This window comes from Lates calcarifer, linkage group LG15 (genome assembly GCF_001640805.2).
Source record: "Lates calcarifer isolate ASB-BC8 linkage group LG15, TLL_Latcal_v3, whole genome shotgun sequence".
Lineage (NCBI taxonomy): Eukaryota > Metazoa > Chordata > Actinopteri > Centropomidae > Lates > Lates calcarifer.
The window spans coordinates 6,122,010-6,143,631 of NC_066847.1; the positions used below are offsets into that span (position 1 = coordinate 6,122,010).

The 21,622-nt window shown below is 39.7% G+C and overlaps 1 protein-coding gene across 1 annotated transcript; it reads left to right on the plus strand.

Moving 5' to 3' along the window:
• Window positions 1–715: 715 nt before the first annotated feature.
• si:dkey-199f5.8 (beta-1,4-galactosyltransferase 3) lies at window positions 716–20,441 on the plus strand. The gene is made up of 7 exons (XM_018699812.2): window positions 716–883; window positions 8,863–10,271; window positions 14,212–14,447; window positions 16,167–16,354; window positions 16,481–16,603; window positions 16,887–16,991; window positions 17,179–20,441. Exons 2-7 carry the CDS (start codon window positions 9,998–10,000, stop codon window positions 17,444–17,446), a joined length of 1,194 nt encoding a protein of 397 aa, XP_018555328.1. The 5' UTR covers window positions 716–883; window positions 8,863–9,997; the 3' UTR covers window positions 17,447–20,441.
• Window positions 20,442–21,622: the final 1,181 nt, after the last annotated feature.

A 21,622-nucleotide genomic window follows, 5' to 3' on the forward strand; every position in this document is an offset into this window, starting at 1 on the left:
GTGAATAAAGCTTGACCAATTAAACCTGTAGGCTTAGTCAGCAGCTTTGATTTGTTGTAAGTTTTGGTTTAGTATAAAAGTCAAATTCTGGGTAATGGGCCTTGAAATAAACAAAACATGACGCAGTTACAAGACCTGCCTTGCGCTTTCTCATGTTACATTGCTTAAGGATTTTACTTGGTCAAAACAGATCATGTTTTTGCCTTAAAGTCTCAGGTCATATCAGGTCCTCTGGCAGTTTCAGCTGAAGTCTTAACAGCCAACAAGTTCAAATTTTAATCCCTCATTTTCACCAGCTTTTAAAGCCACACTCGAGTCCAGGTCAAGTTTCACACTTAATATTTTTAGAAACCACCCACCTACATATGTAATAACTTCATTTAATTGTTGCTGGCCACATTTTTATGACTTTTTGTTGTGTTTACGGTTCAATTTTTTATTCTTTTATCTCTAGGGTGTTGCTAATCACATTTGACCAGCAATTTACACTTGAACTGCTCGTTGAAAAATAAAGATAGTTAAGTCTAGTGTTGTTAATGTTAATGTTAGATTAACTGATAATTAAATAGTGCCACTACCACCTGCTGCAAATTACTGCTGGAATATCCACTAATAACAGTGTCAGTAGTTTTCTCGTGTATAGAAAATTCGAGCTTTTTATACAGAGAGGCACATAATGTAATTTGGGATTTTCAGTGAAGGGGAGGGGAAATTTCTGTGCGACACCGACTCTGCTCATTCGCTCTTTGAGACTACCACATCACGTCGTCCACACTGCATCAACTTCAAAACATATCGGAAATACGGAGGAACACGGGTATGGCTGGGAATGTCGACGGCTAACAGCTACTTAACCAGCCAAGGAACAAAACCAGCCTCTTTGGTAAGAATAAAACAATCAAATATTTTGGTAACCCACACTGAAAACAGCACAGCATTTGTGTGTTTCGCTGGTAGCTAGCTAGCCAGCTAACTAACGTCAGTTAACCCATAGCGTCTAGCTCTCCTCGGCTTGGTTGGTCTTGGATTTCCTGACGAGAATCAGTTCTTAGTTTGAGGTCGGAAGAGAACAGTTTCCTCTGTGGTGTTAACTGGCTTTTAGGCGTTAAAGTGTAGTTGGTTGTTTCTTGGTTCGACTCAACGTGTTCACGTCAGTCATACAACGGTTGAAAAGAGAGTTAACGGTGGTGTTTGCTCCACTTAAGAGTGACACTCGAACGACACAAAACACGATAATAAAGCACTAATAGTGTTAATAAACGGTTTATTTGCTTACACGATAGCAAAAACAAGGAGAGACACAAGATCTTTTGTAAAGTGTGCGTCGTTAGTTATAATAATATATATAATGATATTCGTTGAAAGAAGCGCAATTTACGCTATTTCTTCAAAATGCGTTCTCAACTTTTAGTTAAACCGCTTGAAAGTTTGCTTTCCTCTGAAATTAGCTAGTTCCTGTGTCACTTCTAAAAGCACAAGGGCGACACATACTTCAGTTTTGTTATGAGTTTAACAACAGGAGTTGGCAAGTAACTCGGTATATTAATAGCTAACTATGCATGAGGGACTTGACTTCGCCAAAGCTGCAGACACGGTCACTGTTTAGGTATCAGGGAGTGTTGAAAATGTTGATTGACTGCGCCATTTCATGGTGCTTTTCCCACTTGAGTCGCTTTACTTCCAGCTGAAACAGGTTTCATAGCATCTATTCTTTCCCAATATTCTCATGTACACTCTCCTCAGCAGAACAAAAGGCTCTGCCTGGTGGCCCCCTCCCCCTCTCAACTGTCAGATTGATTGAGTCCATACTTGAGGTATGAGGGGACCAGTGCAGGGGGCGAACAGGAGGACTACTCTTTTATTTTCCACGAGAATCTGAACCAATAATTTTATCTGTTGACAGCTATCTTTTATCTTAATGTCACACTCTGTCTTTGTGGGAAGGATAATGCACTCTGCACCTTCAATCCTCTTCAGCTTTTGTGCAAATATATCAGACACACTTTTCTGTCTGGAGAACACTACTCATGTAGTCTGTCTCACAGCAACAGACTTTATTCTTATGAATAGGACTCAAACTAAAAATGAATGAAAACAGACCACTTCTATGACATAAATACTTTTTTTTACTTTTTCGTCTCTAGGACCATGTTACAGAACTGGTAGTGTCAATTCTCCTTTAGCTTGTGTAACTTGTTGCTCCAGTTTTGTTGTGGGTTTTATGGCCACATGGGAGTTTTCTCATCTCCATGGGTGTCACTGCAAACTATGCAGCCCACTGGAAGGTGTGACTGGATAAATGACCGTCCCTGGTGGGTTGGTTATAGCCGAAGGTAGCAACTACTCTGTGGAAACTGCATGAGCAACCAAAGGCAGAAAGATGAGAAGAAAAAGGGGTGGAAGGAGGAGGATGATTTTTTTTTTTTTTTTTACCCCTCTCTCCTCAGCAGTTTGTCCCAGTGGAGTCGGACTCGAGGGAACAGCCATAGAGACATGTACCAGCTGCACCCACGATGAATAGCTAGGACTCAGGATGGGTTGCCATGACAAGGACGCTGGCACGCGTTGTTATGCAGACACCTCTTTTCTCAGGGCATGTTTGCACATTATTTCATTGCCTGGTCTTGCTTAGTTGGTTGCTTGAGAGAAAAACCCTGCTTGCATATACAGAATCTGAATGATGTTTTTACCCTGAGTCTGTTGTGTTCCTAAGACTGACAGTGGTTTAGGCAAAGAAAATTTCCCTTTATTTGTTTGTAAGTTCTGTGATTGCGCATGCACTACACTCTGCTTGCATAATCTCTTGGCAGTCAGGTAAAGAAAGATGATGCTGTGGTGTAAGAGTGATTTGTGATCTGCTGACCACATCTGTCCATATCAGTTTCACTCCTATGTGTAGTATTAAACACCAGTTCCCAAATCAGTTGAAATACTCCTGTTAATGAGCTGACACTCACAAGTCCTCACTGTACAGGTTTTGAGGCATGACACAGACCAGTTGTCCAGTTGTGGAGCACAACCACCGTCCTTTCCTTGTATAGCTGTTTCTCAATACGTAGTCCCAAAACAGGAGCCAAGTCAGTGCTTCTTAAAATGTATTATAAGGAATTCAGCCCTGTTGTCCAGGGATAAGGTCTGGATTCCTAAGCCTTAGCTCAGTTTTTAAGAATGAAATTACAACTTGCATGCAGCATAGATGAGTGAAGGCAGACACAATTGACAAAGCTCACTATGGCAAGTTTGCTGGAATGACCTGTTTGCCATTGTGAACCATCAGTTCCTGTGCATTTTTCTAATATCAGGAACACCACACTCAATTTTTAGTATGTTCAATTGTTTTTGCAAAATGTACAGTAGACATTGTGAAGAAGGTGTTGTAAGACTGATTGCAAAGCTGAGTAGTTACCCATGAGAAGGCACACAGAGGCCAAGGTTAAATCTCCAGGGGAAATAATTAATGCTTCAGTTCCAGACTTTCTGCCATTCCTGCACTCAGACCAATTAGATGCCAAGCATGACTCTGAGGGCACCTCTTAAGTGTGTTATCTGAGGTCATGATGAACCAACCACTGATGCTGCCTGGTACAGATAGTTTTTTTTTTTTTTTTTCTTATCAGTGATGGAAATAGTCAGGCGTCACTCTGGGGAAACCTTGCTCTGGAAATATTCTTTGTAAAATTGCTCATACCAAAATAATTGGAATGTATGCTTTGGCAATGTTTTTAGGATTATTGAATATTAAATATGCTGGGTATATTTTAACAAAATATATGTAGGAGATTTTTGTTAAAATGTTCATGTTTTTATGTTTTTTGTTCAAGTTTGACTTCACCAAACATCATGCACACCCAACCTTTTTGGCAAAAAAGACATAAGAAAAAAGAAATCAGTCAAGAGCAGTTGTGTGTTCACTGCATTCAGTTTTCAAAAATACATTGTTCTCTCTCCATATAGCCTCCTGTTTGCATGTTCTCTCTATTCTCCTCATATCTTTTCACAATTTTCCTGGAAAATACCATTTCCTGATTTTTTTTTTTTCCTCATTAATCTGAGGTGGCCAAAATATAGATATAATCCAATCTAATAACCATTAGCTAAACTTGACATTGAATTAACTCCTCCTTGACATGGCAGGAACAAATGTCTCAACCTGCCAGCTATGTTACCAAGCAAATTCAGCCATGGCATTTTGCATTTGCTTATGGTTGGCATCAGGGTTTATATGACTAGAATGAGGTTTGCCTGTAAATTACTACGTCTTGATGGTTTGTCGGGCTCTTAAGAGGTTAGAGATACTAAAGGCAAACTGCCATTAATGTTATCTGAGTTTTGTTATTGTTTTATGCGTGTCCAACCTGATTCATACTTACCGACACATTGCTCATTTGCCAACTAGATTGTGGTTGAGGCCTTTGGGGGCCATTTGAACCATTTTCATTACAATATTTACAAAAAAAAAAACCAACAGGTTGTTGGTTGTGACATAGATTTTCTCCCTTTTTCATTTTTGCAGTAAAGTTGCAGGGGGCCACCGTGAATTTATTTCCTCTTTGGCAGCAAAACATGTTACACCAGTTTCATAAACTTCTACAGGTTAAACTGGGCTAACGAAACACCCTTAGGAGTGACTAACTCTGACAGACTCAATACAAACAGACTTGGAAACACTCCCTAGCCTAGCAACATTAACAACCCATAATGCAATACTTTGTAAAAGACCATAGTTAGACTGGTAGTCTCTATATTCAAAAAGAATATATGACCTAAAAAAACATATAACATGAAATATAAGAAACTGTTCTCTTTTTCAAACCTGGTTTCTAGAAAAAAATATTCTGTTCCTTTCTCTAAACAGCAGTAGTGGTGTTGAGCAGCTTAGGTGCTGTGCAAAAATGCAACTAGGTCTCATAATGACCTGGCTCCAGGTCTCAGAAAAGCTGCCCACATCTCCAATTTTGTTAAAGAAAATGGCAGTTCAATCTGAACAAGCTACAGTTGTCTTTTGTGTTTAACTTGTTTCTTGCTTCTCCTTTGCTCTTTAAGCAGCCACAGGTCTGGAAATTGCCCCAGTTGACCGTCTCATTTAACTGATTAGTTTGTATTATCTGGAAGCAGATGCACATTAATTAAATCAGCCCAGAGTCTGATCCCAATATACAGTATATGCAACTGAATATAGACTTTAATCACACAAAATGTGGGTGGTTTAGAAACATGGACAAAAATTTCTAGGCTTTTTTTGCACAACCAGATCAGAGATCAGCTCAACTGTACTTAATTTCCAATAGTACATCAAGAATGTTCTGTAATTGTAACAATTTGTTTTAAAAGGGCACCTGTTTTTCTACCATGCAACCTGTTTCCTGTTGAAGGAGACCCAAGGGACTGTACATTTAATTAACCTCTCCTGTTAGCCCCTCTTATACAGCTTGTTCAAGACAAGAATGTTATGCCCTTATTCCACTTTTTTTCATTAGAACACTGAATGAGGGGGCATTGTTTTTCAGCCAATATGCCAGCAGCAGAGGTAGTCACAGAGCCAGATCAACGTCTGTGGGATTTGTTGCCCCCCATCCTTCACCCACTAACAGTTGCAGCGGTTGCACAGATTTAACAGGAGGGTCACACATTTAAGACTGAAGAGCACTCGCTCAGCCTCAATAGGCTGGCACATATAGAACTGATGACACACTCAGACAGATGTTGAAAGCTTCATCCTCTAATACAAAGATAGGGTTAAGAGGTTAAGGCCTTTACCAGACAGTGCAGTCTAGGTTTGCAGCATGCTGTTTTTTACTTTCTTGGTAAAAATACACAGCGGAAAAGTGTTGAGCATTTTGTTCTTTCTTATCAGTATTTGCTTAGTAAATTATAGCCTTGTTTTTGCTTTACAGGTTCTAGCCAAGACACATATTGCCTCTGTGGACTTTAGAAATCAATAGCCAATACTTCATAGCTTTTGTTTCCCTTTCTTACAGTATCACTTAGCAGGAACGCAGCTTTGAACGCAGTTGCAGCCAATTTTCAGCATTAGAATAACATTGTACTGAAGCAGGGATGGCCCACCTCTCTACTGTGTACTCTGCTTGTTTGATGTGAACCAGCTGTGTCTGGAATCTCTGGCTTAGATAACTACCAACAGGTAATAAATGACTGTTGCTGTTGAAAATAGGATAATTTGTTATTGATCAGTTCTAGTCTGGGGAATAGGCTGCCTTGACAGTTGGAGAGGGATAAAAGACAAAAAGTGACTCTGGTATTGGGTCCAATAGAGACTAAGCAGGAATGTCTGGCTAGGTAAACCTCCTCTGTGGTTACCCCCACTGTGATTTGGTCTGGCTCTCATTTATCTCCCTCTGGGGCTGATGTGGCTGTCAATGGGCTGCGCATGAGTTCTGTGCTGTGCTGTGCTGTGCTGTGCTGTGCATGTGTTCTGTGCTAACCCTAACCCTCCAGAGTTTGAACAGCAGTGCTGCTGACCATAGGCCATATTCCCCAGATGATGATCTAAATATATCCATCCTCCCATACTCCTTTACCCCCATCCCCTTTTATTTTCCTGTCTGCTCTTCATTCTAACCCCCACATTAGCCCTCTTGGCTCCTCTTGAATTCATTGATGTGTGTGCAAGCATGCATGTGGACATACCATATGTATGTAATATTAATGCCCTGTGGGTAGAAAAGAAAATGTCCCATTTGTCCGCCGTTATGTGTCATCACTGTTTAAAGCACACGTTGCACAGTGAAGTAAAAAAAATAAGAGGAGAGCGGGGGTGCTGGGAACAAGACCAGAAATGGCTGGCTTTGGTGCGCTGGAGTATGTTATGTCATGCCAAACTTGCCTCTTTTTAAATTCCAAATGTAGAGAGGAAGGATATCTGTGCAGGAGAGACAATGAAGTGTAACCAGACTGTTGGCTGCTCTCCCTCTCCCCCCTCCAGCTCCTCTTAGTTCACTTTGGTTCACTCCTCATCCTCAGCCTTTTAGCTAACACAGAAAGATTCATCTAAATCTAGTCACTGGGTCTCTTTTATATGCGTGTTAAGTCAGTGCCTGCGCTTTGTTAAAGGAGATTCCTGCTGCCAAGTTCTCTCACTGTATAAGCCAGCTCAAGCACACTGTGGCCCTCAAGCACTACAGCAAACCAGACTGATCATTTCTTCCCTTTGTAAAGACATTTTATATATATCTCATTACAGATCAGGAAGGGGGTGTTGTAGAAGTTTGCAGCTCAAACTGACAAACCACACTGATCTTATCAGCCATTTTTTGTCCTTGAAAAACTGTGAGGTTTGATCATTTAAATGAATCTAGTAAGCCTGGGAGAGGATGAACCAGTTATTAAGTCTTTGTCATTACTTGAAAAAAGATTACTGTTTTCCCTGTTGCTTATTTTGTTTCTGCGTATCACATCTCAGAGTGGTGGAGCTGAATTCCCTTCCTGTGCGATTAACCAGTCTTTATGGCATGATCTCTGTAAACCATATCCATAATCTATGGGGTTATTGTAGGGGCCTGGCAAAGTGAGAGGGGTCAATCCCCCATCTGCTCACAGTTCTACATGCAGATGAAAATCATCTGCAGCGGAAAGTAGAGGCTTTCCTCTCCTTTTTGATCCATATATCCCCTTAGAGAAAGACCTTTATTATCCTTGAATTTAAAATCCTTGCAGTCAGCTGTCAAAGCCGGTTGCAGAACTACATTAACACTAGCATGAGTTTGTCAGATATCATCAGTATATCTGAATAGTTGATCAAGTAGGATGTATGTTTCAATAAGATATAATAAAACACAAAGACAAGGCAGTCATTCTTCTCTTGCCATATCTTTGTCTGTTTTTCTTCTTTACTGTCTTTTTTCTTTTTCTCTCAGTCTCTCTGCCTTAACAAGCTCCTTGTAATGTACCTTTTTCTGTAGAGGGTGATGTGGTTTGACTGATGAATCAAACACAAGCACGAGAACACTGCTTTTGAGAACTAATGCTGCACACAGGAAAGTGCTCAAAATGTATTGTTTTTCCCTGTGTGATTAGCCTAGCATGCACCAGTGATTGAGAATGTTAACACTGTATTGATTCAGAAGATATGAATTTAACAGTGGTGTTATATTTCTTTATGACTTTAGTCATATTAGTTGTTGAGTCCCAGTGCATTGGGCAACTGTTTGGTCTATATGCTTTTAGACCTTTCATTCAGTGCCATAGGCCTAAACAAATTGTGACTTTTGGGAATTGAATCTAAGCTGTAAAATCAGTAATGGCATAACGAGTAGGTGAGAGGTTGGCAGCTGCTCTAGTTGGTTTAAACTATCTTTTTCACCTAGCTGTCTCTCGTAGTCTCTCTGCTAGTCTTGTAGCATTCAGTGGGATTAGGATTAGTGGTCTGAGGCAGGCTACTTTAACAAGCATAATTGATTTGCAGCTAAGAATGTGTTGGATACTGCAGCAGACAGCACCAGAGCAGAGGAGGGGGTTATGCAAGGTCGGTAAACAGAGTATTGCATCAACCTACAGGAACAGAGCCACTGAGTTTGTTAGCTGTGGCATTAGAAAGTTTCATCCACATGACGTGCACGACTTCCCGTCTGCCATCCACTGTGGGCAGCAGGCCTCTCTTTGGGGAGGCATCTGCACTGGAGCCCACGCTGGGCCTGATTAGTCAAGGCTATCCAACTGTGCTGTTGAGTCTCCATGTAAACAAATACAATCCATTCGTTAGGCCTGTATAGGACACAATTAGTCATTGTTTGTATGGGAAAACATTCAGCTGTAAGTACAAAATCGCTGATGTCAACAGTTTGAACCAAAGGGTGTCAGTCAATGTAACTGTCCCTCCCCTTTTGTGTGTTTTTATTCTTTCAGAGCCGTGCTGGAGTGATTGGTCCAGTTCCTGTTCATCCAGTGAGTCTAGTGGCAGTCGGACCTGTGAGCTGCTCGAGGGGTCTGAGAGCTGTGGATTGCATCATTATGGAACAATAGCAGTGGGAATCAAAGCTCTCCCTCCTCCTCCTCTTCTTCCTCCACCTCCTCCCCCATTTCTTTTTCTCTAAGCCTGACTCTACACTGAAACCCTCCCCTTAGCAAATACACAGTCACCCACACACACACATGCAGCGGTCTGACCACTCCTCCCACGCTGGTCATGGTCCACTCCCCCTGTCTCTCCAGTCAGCCAGGCAGTGAGTCAATGGAAGCAGCATAATCCTCTGTAAAGTATAGGGCCTATACAGTTGCATATGCTCCCCTTTGTCATGGCGGTTGTTGTTGTTGCAGAGGCCTCCCTCAGGAGAGGACATGAGGGAGAACAGAAGGCAGCATAAAGCTCACAAAGGGAGGAAGAGAAAGCGAGAGAGGGAGTGAGAGACACTGAAGCTGCCATTTATTTGAACGGAGAAGAATGAGCTTCACAGGGCAACGGATGGAATTCAGTGGTGGTGAAACTACATGATGTGGGACTGGCATTACTACCCCTTGCCAATCACAAATTGGACCAGCAGTCAACTTTGGAGATATTTGCCACATACTGACCTGCAGCAAGGAATGCAGTGAAAAAGGGACACGTACACAAGACTTTTTTTTTTCTTGTTTTCTTCTTTTTTTTCCAGAATATTTTTCTATTTTCCCTCTACTTGGTGGTCTCTTTCCATTACAGCCTACCAAAAGTGCCTTTTAGTGTTACTTTTGTCTATGTTTTTTTTACTCATCTTATTTCATATTCAAATTCCACATTTCCACCGATTATTGCCCATAACTTTACATACAGTAACCATTACATTACATTAAATGCTTGTTGCCATATTTTAGAGAAGGTTGAGCCACAATACCAGCCTCTATCAAACACACACTTGACAATCATCTCCTGCCTGAATTTTAACTGCTTGGGGAAGGCATATTTAGCCTCAGCATTAAATCACAGTGAGTCAGGTTACTCAAGACCACTGACTTTCTGCACTGCCTCCTCTGGATCTTTGTTTTTTGGTGACACTGAGCTGTCACCATGGTCACTATCCAGTCCAAATGGCGCTACCTTTTCATGTTCCTGGGCATCCAGCTGGTAGTCATGGCCCTGCTGTCCCGAGAGGGATACCAGAAGAGGGTCAGCTACTTCATCCGCATCTTCCGCAAGCCTGACACCACTGGTTCATCAGGCCGCAACCACACAACAGCTGGCATCATTGGAGGGGATGTATATGCCAACCTCTCCCACCTATCCAAAGGTCATAGCCATGGAGATGACATGCCCTACTGTCCTAAAACATCCCCTTTAATAGGTGAGTGGTCTTGCTATGTTTGTCTCATTCCCTAGCACACCTCATTGTGCAATCTAAAGTAGTCACTCTTTCCTCCATATGCCTTCATCTCTAAATACAGCACTGAACTATGGACAGTGGCAATTTTCCAGAATTACACACTCCTTACTGTGATCATGAGTCACTGATAGCAGGCCAGAGTTCACCTGTGAATATGATGTGCCCTTCTATCAAAAAATAATTTCAGTGATAAAATGAACATCACATTTAAATAGATTATAAAGCTATTTTCAGTTTCATTTGAAAATTAGTGACCTTAATTACTTCACCAGTTTAGTAGCTGTGTTGTACATCTGCTGTCGTATACTCACCACTTGTCTCTGCCCCTTGCTTTTATTGACTGTCTGAAATATATTTTTCTGTCCATAATACCGTGCTGTTAAAGGTTTAGAATTATATTTTCCTGTGTACATGTGCTTTGGTTTTAGTCAGGATGTTAAGATGTTGACTCTTGCTCATGTTCAGCAGCATCAAAAGGAACTTAAGTGCACCTTGGTGATGCAGCTTTCAGACAGTTCCGTTTAGCACTAAGAAGTTGAGCGAGTTAATGGAGCATCATACTATTAGGAACAGAGTTGTAGAAAATCAGCTGCTGCTTGGTGGTGGTGTTTTGTTGTAGTTAGTTTTAGTTTTGATCATCTGCTCTCATTAGTATATTGAGTAAAGCCCCCAGCCTGCAAAAAACTTACATTAGGTGGTAGAGATGTATGAGGTTATGCAGGTTAGACAACTTGAGCAAACTATAAGATGCCTCTTTGCTTTTTGTTTACAGTTGACTGTACAGTAAATATGTTTTCTTGTCACTATTCCCCTGAACTGACACCCTCTGGAGCTTCACTCAAACTGGTTTATCAAGAGGGAACTTAACTGGTATTGTTGTACAGAAACAGATCCGCTGTATGAGCTGAACAGGGCTTAGTGGGATGCATTAAACCCCCCATATCAAAGGCAGTGCACAAATAGAAGGTGTTAACTGTTCAGCTTAATCTGCTCACCAGGTTATCAAACAATATCAACAATTGTCAGCATACCATTTCGGCTTTAAAAATAAGTGCTGATGCCTCTGCTCATTCATAATAAAACAGTGATGCTAATGGATCATGTAGAGGCTTTTTGTTAGCAACACACATTCGTTCTAGTTTCCTCGTAGTTCCTCTAATAGCATCAGATCCACTCCTGATGCAAAAAGCTTAATTTTGATTATCATAATTTTCATTTACGATAACTTGAATAGCAACCCATGAAATGTGTATTGAAAGTACTATTTTTCTGTCATGTATAATATTCTCTAACATCACTCACAGTAGTAGGTGTCCCATTAGATCTGTTAGCATTAGTCTCCCATGGTAATGTATGACTTAAAGAAGAAAGGTAGATATAAATATTAGAAAATAGAGAAGGCCAAACATATCAGGGATCCATCCATAACAGACACCGAGAAAGAGAAGTGTGCTAACAATAAGACCGTAAGCAAACACACTGTGCTGCCATCAATGCAGACGATGATGTAGGGGAAAATTAGCAGTCACAAGGGGTAATTACAAGGAAGCAGATCAGATCATCTTATTCGTTTAAGATGATTAGAAACAGCAAACGGCCTGTTTTAAAATAATTTTTCCATTGTCATTTTCCACAGAACAACGCAGTGTCATAGTTAAAGCTGACAACACATAATTAGTGTTAAGACCGCTCTCTGATGGTTGAACCATTGTTTCCATATGCAGGAAAGCCTGAATGAACGCATTTTCCATTTGTTTTTGTTCATTGTTACACAAAATGAATGTTAATTTGAAGTAACTACTGTCATGTGTAATTGAGCATGAAAGTTCATTCTCAGCCTTGGAAATAGAAAAAAAGATATCTAACTCGAGATCTGCTAGCTAGCTTTTTTTCCTCCAGAGCTTTTAACCTCACCTCTTTCAACCACACTTCATCTCATTTTGCTCAGTTGTCAACTGAGCCATTTTGACAACAACTCAGCAAACTGATGAAGACAAGGAAATAAAGGTAGTGAATGGACCTTGTTACATGTCCTCTGTTTACGTGTTCCTCGTCACACACTTGTTACACATTACCTAGACAATCTGATCCTGCTTAACATTTATACAGTATAACTAGGAGGCACTGTCGAAGCAGGCTTAATTTTCTGTTTTCTGGGCTCTGCCCTCTGCTCCTTTGTTCCCACATTACAGCCAGTAATTTTAACCTACATGCTGATACCTGAGCCAGAAGGCATTAGCGACTTTGTGTGGAAAAAAATAATGGGAAAAGAGTCATTGAGGTATTACTGAACATTCTGTCAAGCAGCAGGAAGTGAACAGAAACCACCTTGAGGTTCACGGAAACAGGTTTGGTAAGAGAGGAGTTACTGGTATTGTTGTACTGAAACTATCCCAACAGGTCAGGTTGCATTGTCAGTCATTTTTTTGGAATTCACATTGGAATTTTTTCATCATGACAAAATCCTGTCACAGGTTGCTTTGTCTGTGTTGACCTAGGGCTGCAACTCAAAATGATTATTATTTTTCATTTTTATTTTTTTCCAATTGGTAAGTTAGGCTATAAAACTGCTAGGGCTGTACCCGACTCAGAAGTTTCTTTCAAATCAGATTTGGCTGTTCAATGTGATGATTTGACTATGTGCTCCTTTTTTCTATTTAGACATAAAGTTGGTGTATATGTCATAGCTCACTTATGTGTTATCAGCTGGTGTTAACTTGGTAGTTTGCGCTTTAGCTGTCTGCATTCCCGTGATGGGCACACAGCTCTTGGCAGGCAGAATTCGGCATAACACATCTGACACCAGAGCTGAGAGTGTTGGAGCAGCCAGTAGAAACGAGGTGCACTGCGCTGCCTCGTACTGTCTGGTGTCACTCTGCCCTCTTTCTCCATCCCAGCCTCTACTTCCTTCACAGATAGTTTTGTGGTTCGGTCACTGTAAGACTAAACTCGGTTGTGAAGCTTACAGCCTGCTATTCTGTTGCTCCTGCAGTGTTCTCTGTGTGTACTGTGAGGCAACTAAAAAAAAAAGTGTAATGAGCTGAGAGTCTTCTTGACGGATACATCAACTAATTTTCTTGTCTTACCAACAGTCCAAACCCCAGATATTCAATTTTCAATCATCTAAAAATTTAGGTGGCACTTACTGGGCATGGAAGGTCAAACAAATTGATTTTAGTTTTCTCAAAAAAAGCCTTACAAGGTATTACAAAATCTTAGAGGCAGTAATGTTATAAAATGTTTCCATCAGCAATATTTCACTAGCAGCATACACCATCACTACTGTGAGTCACTGTTGGTAGGAGGCTCATTGTCTCAAAATGTGGAAGTGTTGATTTTAGTAAAAATAAATAAATTAATCATTTTTAATTAATTAATCCACATCCATTTCTTCTGCTTATCTGTGTTCAATCACTTAATTGACATTTTAGCATTATACTCACTATAAGCACCAAACACATTGTAGTTACCATGTAAAACAGCATATGAGGAGCAATTTTACAGGCTTTTACTTTGACACGATGAATAATGATATCTTGAAGTCTTCATATGAAAATAATTTTGAAGGCATTTATAGTGACACAAGCAGGAGGCATGAAATAATTTACTTTTATGTACTAAAATATAGTAAGCTTTAGACAAAGAACAAGTACCAGTGCTGGTATTGTTATATTTACTGACATGTCCAGTTCTGTGCCAGTATCAAGATTGACTGGGTAAGTCAAGTTCAGGATGTCAGACTCAAAAATAAATAAATAAATAAATGAATAAATAATAAATAAACCATAATGTCACATTCAAATCACAGGCTCTCACTCTCTAACCAGATTATTTGCCTTCTCTTCATGAAGCATATCCAGTTTTCTACTGATAATGACAGTAGACGGATTTCTGCTCACAGGTGGGCCGATCCATGTCAGCTTTCCATCAGGGCTCACTCTATCAGAGGTCCAGAGGAAAAATCCACTCGTGGTACGTGGTGGACGCTACAGGCCGCCTGACTGTGAGGCGAGGCACCGAACAGCCATCATCATTCCCCACAGACACAGAGAACACCACCTTAAGTTCCTGCTCTACTACCTGCATCCTTTTCTGCAGCGGCAACAGCTGAACTATGGAATTTATGTCATTCATCAGGTGAGACTCACACAACCAAGTCATACATTGTACACTTAATGGAGATTCAAAGGGTGAATCACGGACTTAAGTAGTAGTAGGCAGAAACATAAGGTAGTTTTTTGTTTTTTACAGCTATCATCTAGTTAATTTGCTCTGTATACACAGCATCCTGAGGTTGGTATCCTCTATGGTGGAGGCAAGATGAAGAGTGCCCTCTAGTGTGGTGTCAGTGAATGTACATGTTAGAGTGTGATAAGGCACAAGTGGTTTAGAGGGTTTAATCTCTTTAGCTGCTTTAACAATTGATTTTCCTCCTCAACATTTTATCTCTTAGACTTCTAGAGCTGGAATTGGCCTTGCACAGTCACATAGTTGAAACTTGCACCTTACGCTTTGTCTTGACTCTGAGCAAATACCTTAAAATAAGTCTAGTTATTGATAAACAATGCATCACACGCTGTATTGCATTAAGAATGAATCAGGGAATTAACATCTGAATAAGACCAGGAAATATGATGCAATACTGTGGTTGGGATGAGCAGTATATCTATACTATATACATTCCATAATTGTTTTGACTAAATTAAAACTCTACAGTGAAGAATTTATGAAGTACATTATCTAAAAATGAAGGTGATCTTTCTTGACCTTCTAAAAACTTCTTCCACATGTGCAGAGCATTTTGTTGCTATTACATATGTCCAGATATTTGAAAGGTTATTGGAAATTAGTTAGTGAAGATTTCAGTTATACTGTATTTTTTGGATTTGAAGTTTCCCAATTTCCGAGAGACATTGGAGACAATGTTCAGTTGGTACACTTCCAATTAATTACTACCGATTAATTGGCTGTGCAGTCTAGAGACTTTGAGTCTTCCGGTCAGCTGAACATGCAATCACATGGACATACACATGATAAATTAAAGGAAAAACCTGGAAAATTAGTGGCCAAACAGGATGACAGTGTCCCCGTTCATAGAGCAGGAGGGGTCATTGAATGATTTGAAGAGTATGAAAATTATGTGAATCATATGCTATGGCCTTTACAGTCACCGAGCCAATTGAGCACTCATGGGACATTTTGACCTGATGTGGTAGATGGTGCTTTCCACCACCATCATCAAAAGAACAAATAAGGAAATATCTTTTGGAAGAACGGTGCTCATCCCCCCAGTAGAGTTCAGAGAACTGTGGAATTAATTAGTGGCAAGGCACACTGAAGCTGTACTGGGGGCTCATTGAGGCCCAATAACTTTGTATTGGTTTTTCCTTTAATTTGTCATCTGTTTATACAAGAAAATAAGTTCCTGCTAATAAAAGAATAATAAATTGATTAACATTAACGTAGGTTTAAACATAGCACTTCTTTCATTAGTTTGTCAGGAAGTCATCAACTGCTTTTAAAGTCAGCACAACTGATTAAACAGTTTTACCTATAATTAGTACCAAATTAGGTTTGTTTGTTTGTGTTTCATCAAGCAACTTCTAGGAAATTGTTAGGAAATTAGAAATACCATGATGTGTAAGATATTTTTTTCCATATAACTGACTCCCACCCATTGAGTTCCCATATGAGTCACAAGTTACCACTTTGTCACAGGTTGAACTTGAGTACACAATAACTGTATATGCAGTTTACTTTGAGACTGGTGTGTACGGTTTTCAGATTTGATTGGGTATATTGTAACACACACGCACACAGCTATTTTGACAATGAGTGTATATGTTTGCTTCACAGGCCGGAAACTACACTTTTAACAGAGCCAAGCTGATGAATGTGGGTTTCCGGGAGGCCATGAGGGAAGAGGACTGGGATTGTCTCTTCTTCCATGATGTGGACCTCATTCCAGAGGATGATCGCAACACATATGTCTGCGACTCCAACCCTAAGCACGCAGCCATTGCGATGGACAAGTTTGGCTACAAGTATGTCTTTTATTGCCTGTGATTGTCCATTGAAGGGTTCATTCTTCACAGATAGACTCATAGTACATTTTGTGTTCCACTTTAATTTCAAATACTTGAGTTTTTGGGATCTCCAATTCTCTCCAGGCTACCGTACAAGATGTACTTTGGAGGAGTGTCAGCTCTGACACCACTGCACTACCTCAAAATGAATGGCTTTCCCAACAACTACTGGGGCTGGGGGGGAGAGGACGATGATATTGGAGTCAGGTGAGAATAGTTTAGGTCAGATGCTTGTAAGGATGACAGGTGCTACTGTGGAAATAATCCATCCATAGCCTGACAGACGTTGACATTTCCAGTGTTTGAACTCTGATCTTTTTTAAATATTGCTATAAAAATGTTGCCACTGTTGTATGTGTGCTTGCAGTGTGCAGCCTTATGGCATGACCACAAAGTACAGATCATATTTTAAATATCTATTTAGAAAAATGGGCCTGTTCAACCCAGTTAGACTTTGTGGGAGACTGACATTTGTTTCTCATCTTCTCAGGGTGTCTCTAGCGGGTATGTATATCACTCGTCCATCACTGAAGGCTGGCCGTTACAAAATGATTAAACACAAGCTGGACAAAGGAAATGATGTGAACCCAAAGAGGTACAGTAAAGAAGTTGGTGCATTTGACTTCACGTGTGCAGCTGCATGCAGACTTAAAACAATCTGAAATCTGTTCAGGTTAAGAGAGTGAACTCTGTGCTGTTGTCAGCAGAAGTGGTAGTATTTGCTATGTTTTTGAAGGAACACAGCCCTCAGTATTCATTCTGTCTTTTTTGTCCTTTGAAAGGTTCAACATGCTGGCCAAGACACGTCAGACTTGGAAATTGGATGGGATGAACACCGTTGAATATGAGATAATCTCAAGGCAATACCTGCCACTCTACACCAACATCACTGTCAACATCGGCACAGAGGCCGGTCTACATCCACATCCCACCCCACCTCCTCCTGCCAAAGCTGCAGGCAAACCTGCGGCTGATGCACCAGCCGTAGTCGCAGAAAAAAGCCCAGCCAAACCCCCTGCCAAACAGAAAGAAGGCCACTCGGGGAAATAGTCTCCCCTAAAAGACTGCTAATCATCTTTCACTTTGCCATTACTTCAATAGGATAATCCTATCAGTACACGCTATAGGATGGTGCGTTTTCTTCTCTGTGGCCTCAAGGTTTTTGCTCGTTTTAAGCTTTTTTGTCTGTTTGTGGAGGATTTAGTTTGTGGAGAATCAACATCGTGCTGCCTGCAGACAGTCAGGCAGTCATTTGAGTGATAGACAGTTTCTCAATCCTTAGGTGATGGCTCTCCGCCTTGGTTCCTATATGATCCTGTCGTATCATTATTCTTCCAAAGGAGCCACAGCAAAAGGAGAAGGTTAAAAGTTGGACTCTATGAGTTTATATGTCTACAGCGCTGTGGTCGCTGGTTAAACCTTGTGATGCCTTAGAATCCTGTTTTTTTTTTTTTTTTTTATTTCTTTTCACTCGTAATTTACATTATTTAGAATAGTGGAGCAGTTTAATGGAGCAGTAGCTGCAGTTTCTAGCAGTTGCACTGTGCCACAACAGAGTCAGACTTATTTTTTGTCTCAAAGCCAATGAATACATGAGTGAAAGAGACATTTTTTCTTTCCAGTTGAGTGTGTGAAGCTGCTACAGTAAGTACTAAATGAAGGAACCTGTATTACTGTTGACTCCTATTACTGCTTTTGACATAACAGCACACATATCTGTGTATCTGTCTTCAAATATCTGGGCCTTTCTTTAGAAATTGTTCCTAAACAGATGCTATTCAACTTCAGTTTGGCTTGTATATCAAAATATAGGCTAAAGCTTTCTAATGTTTTCAAAGGTATGGATGCTGTACACATAATTTTGCCTGTTGTTATATTCAGTAGAATTATCAGCGGAAATGAGAGTAAAAAAAAAAACACTTCAGTTCTGTACACCAAGGCCACACACAGTTCCTCTGTGTAGCGTTGATCTTAGCAGTAATCAGTACATTCAGTTCAGCCTTTCAAATCATTTCTTTATATTTCAGCATATCCACTATTTACAGCATTTGATAGAATTTTCTTTTTTGTGTGATTTTCTGTATTTGCCTTTATGAAATAGAGCAGTTCTTGGTGACGGTGATCAGTCCTCTGCCTTCAGATGAGCTTGTGTTTCACATCAAAATGGAGTCTCTTTTTATATATATATATATATGTTGATTATGTACAGTGCACTATACAGCTCTTTATGTAAGTTTGTCCCTCGTGAGTGCTGGCTTGCTCCCTCAACACTTCATATGCAGTGAATCTTGAATAATGTCCTAGTTTCTTAAACTACCTTTTCCCCTCTCCTGTCCTTTATTTACGTAAATCTTTGAAAAATAAACTAGGAAAAGCACTTGTTCTGCACAAAAGAAGTAACTTCTGCAGTGATCCAGGTGTAGAGATTAGTAAATGCTGCTGTTTCAACGTACAGTGGTGAAATTGATCTATCTAGACAAACAAGTTTGTTCAGCACTAAGAGTCCAAAATACAACAGGACAAAGGAATTTTCAGGTTTTTATTTAGTAAAAGTAAAATTAAAGGATTTCATTGACTTTGTGGTTTGAGAAATTCCTCCGACATGTCAGGCTGGTTAAATAGTTTAAAAAGCCATAAAATAATGTTAAATGCATTGCTGTCAAGATGACATTGATGATGTGATAGTGTATCTTTAGCAATATTTACAAGTTACAGTTTGGCTCACTAATGCGATGAAGTAGACTGGGTGTCTTCTCTTTTCATTCTTTTCATGTTTGTATTTCATGAAGACAGTAGTATTGACCCAGTGTCCCAACAGTGTGACTCAGAAAACCAAACATTGTTTACCAAGTTATTACACCTTTCACCTTGCACCCTTGTACTGCATGTGGATTCTTTGCCTTTCTCTTCTTTACTCTTCATTCTGACAGATTTGATTGTTTACAATAACAAAAATCAGTCCCTTTATCCAGTGAGTGTGGCTTTACTGACAGGTGAACAGGCTGAAACCAAAGACAACTGCATGGAAAACTGTGACGTTGAAAGAAAGAAAAAATGTGCGTATACAGTACGCCCCATATGTTTTGATGATTTCTGTAAACGCTGTGTTATTCTATCTTGACGGACAGGCCTATTATTTATTCCTATTGATATCTGTAGCCTCTTTCAGTTTTGTGTTCAAAAAGCTGTCAAGACAAACCAGCATGTGTTCAGATTTCCCAAAATTCAAACCAGATGACAAAAAATATATTTTTTTGTAGTGAAGGGTTGAGGATAGTTCCTGATGATTGAGTGTTTTTTTTTTTCTTCTTCAGACTTTAGAGTGAAAACTTATTTTTATCTTCATGTTTATTGTGATGTTTGCTGAAGTGGATGAGATGAGGTCTGAGAGTGTGATATTTCTTAAATAGATGATTATATACTGTATTATCATTTTGATGTGAATTCATATTCAACTCCTATGGCCTTAGCAACACAATCAATACTATTAGTATTGCAACACGTGGGCACTAATATGACAGCATCTTTATATCAGACTAAATATGCATGGTAGCAAAAACTATTAGTAAGGATATGGGAATGTACTGAGCACGGTAGGGAGATGAATTTCAGTGCTCACCTAGAAAATGTGAAGCATGCTGAAGTGTGTATTTCGTGAACCGTAAATTCTTGTTGTGACTTTATATGTAAATTTCCATCTGCTGTGCGGAGTACCCCTCACTGTTGTGTAAAATTAGCATAAGAGAAGGGCATTTTTGAGCAAATTGTTTAAAGGAAGCTTATGTTTCCAAAGTCGCAGTGTACACTACACACAATATTTACTGTGTAACACTTGACCTGATTTTCTTTTTAAGAAACTTTATGTTTAATTTGATTTGACTCCATTCTGATGTGGATAAGCTCAGCAACCATAGAAGGCAGTCATCACAGGGTAGTAGTGAAGCAACCAAGGGCAATGTGACTTTGTGAGTTATTTCTGCTCTCTTTATGAATTCTGCACAGTCCAGAGTGGCCTTAAATTCATTAATAAACTGATTATTCAAAAGGGTTTTGTTAGACTTTTTTTTTTTTTTTTGGTACTTCTGGAACATGGGTCAGTAGCATGTCTCCTGTTGGTCCCCTGCAGTACACAGAGGCACCAGTTATATATACACCACTTCCAGTATTTGTTGAAACAATACAGTTATATTAAAATGGGAACAATTATTTAGCAACATTGCTAGTCATTGTAGTTTAGCCATAGGTTCAATAGAGGGTGCAATTCGATTAAATAGTGGCTATATCACTACTTTGCAGTCCACTCCTTTAATTTAACACGATATGACAAGTTAAAGAAACAGTTTGGACTGCAACTAATGCTTGTTTAATTTTGGATTAAAATGCTGATTATTATTTTCTATTCTGTGAAAGGCTTCAGACTGAGTGGTAGATAATCAGTACAGATAATGAACATGGAAAGCAAATTAAGACTTAATATGTGTTATAGTAACAAATGTAAAATTCATACATCTCCCAAAGATAAAGTGCTTTACCTTAAATTTAATGCAGAAACTTAATGGTATGGTATATTTGTTGCTGTCTTTTGCTGTCTGTCCGAGTGTCCATGCACAGGTACTGTGTGGAAGATTTGTCTGGCTGCAAATAATGTGCAAAATATATCAGGCATTTATAGTGAATATTATATAAATTATTATATATATATTGAACCTCTGAATCTCTTTTAAAGATCTTCTTATGGCTCTAAAAATGCCAACGTCGTTCGGTCAGTCTGCCGCCACACAGAAATATCGCAGTAAGTATTGGATGGATTGTCATGAAATTTTGTACAGACATTCATGGTCCACAGAAGATGAACTTTACCAGTTTGTGATCCCTTGACCTTTCCCCCTAGTGCCACCAGCAGGTCAGGTTTTTTGTGTGTGTGACACCATGATGTTGGCATGAAATTTCAAATAATGTATTCTGAGTGTAATTGGATTACCATGTGATTTGGTTCATCAGTGACTTTGGTGAACCCCTAAATTTTTAATCCGTAAAGGTAAAAGTTTTATTCTGGTGAAATATCTCAACATGTGCTGGATGCATTGGCGCAAAATTTAGTACTGACATTCGTGGTCTCCAGAGGATGAATCCCAGTGGCTTTGGTAATCCTCTAGCTTTTCCTCTAGCTTTGTTTGTAGTGGTAATTAGCAAAAATTAAAATTCTGTAATGCTATACCTACCTGT

What these genes read in the sequence shown, in the direction of transcription:
- si:dkey-199f5.8 (XM_018699812.2), top strand. Translation starts at nt 9,998, where the DNA reads ATGGTCACTATCCAGTCCAAATGGCGCTACCTTTTCATGTTCCTGGGC. An exon ending in GAATTTATGTCATTCATCAG is followed by an intron (nt 14,448 to 16,166) that starts GTGAGACTCACA and finishes TTTGCTTCACAG; the next exon opens with GCCGGAAACTACACTTTTAA. An exon ending in ATGGACAAGTTTGGCTACAA is followed by an intron (nt 16,355 to 16,480) that starts GTATGTCTTTTA and finishes AATTCTCTCCAG; the next exon opens with GCTACCGTACAAGATGTACT.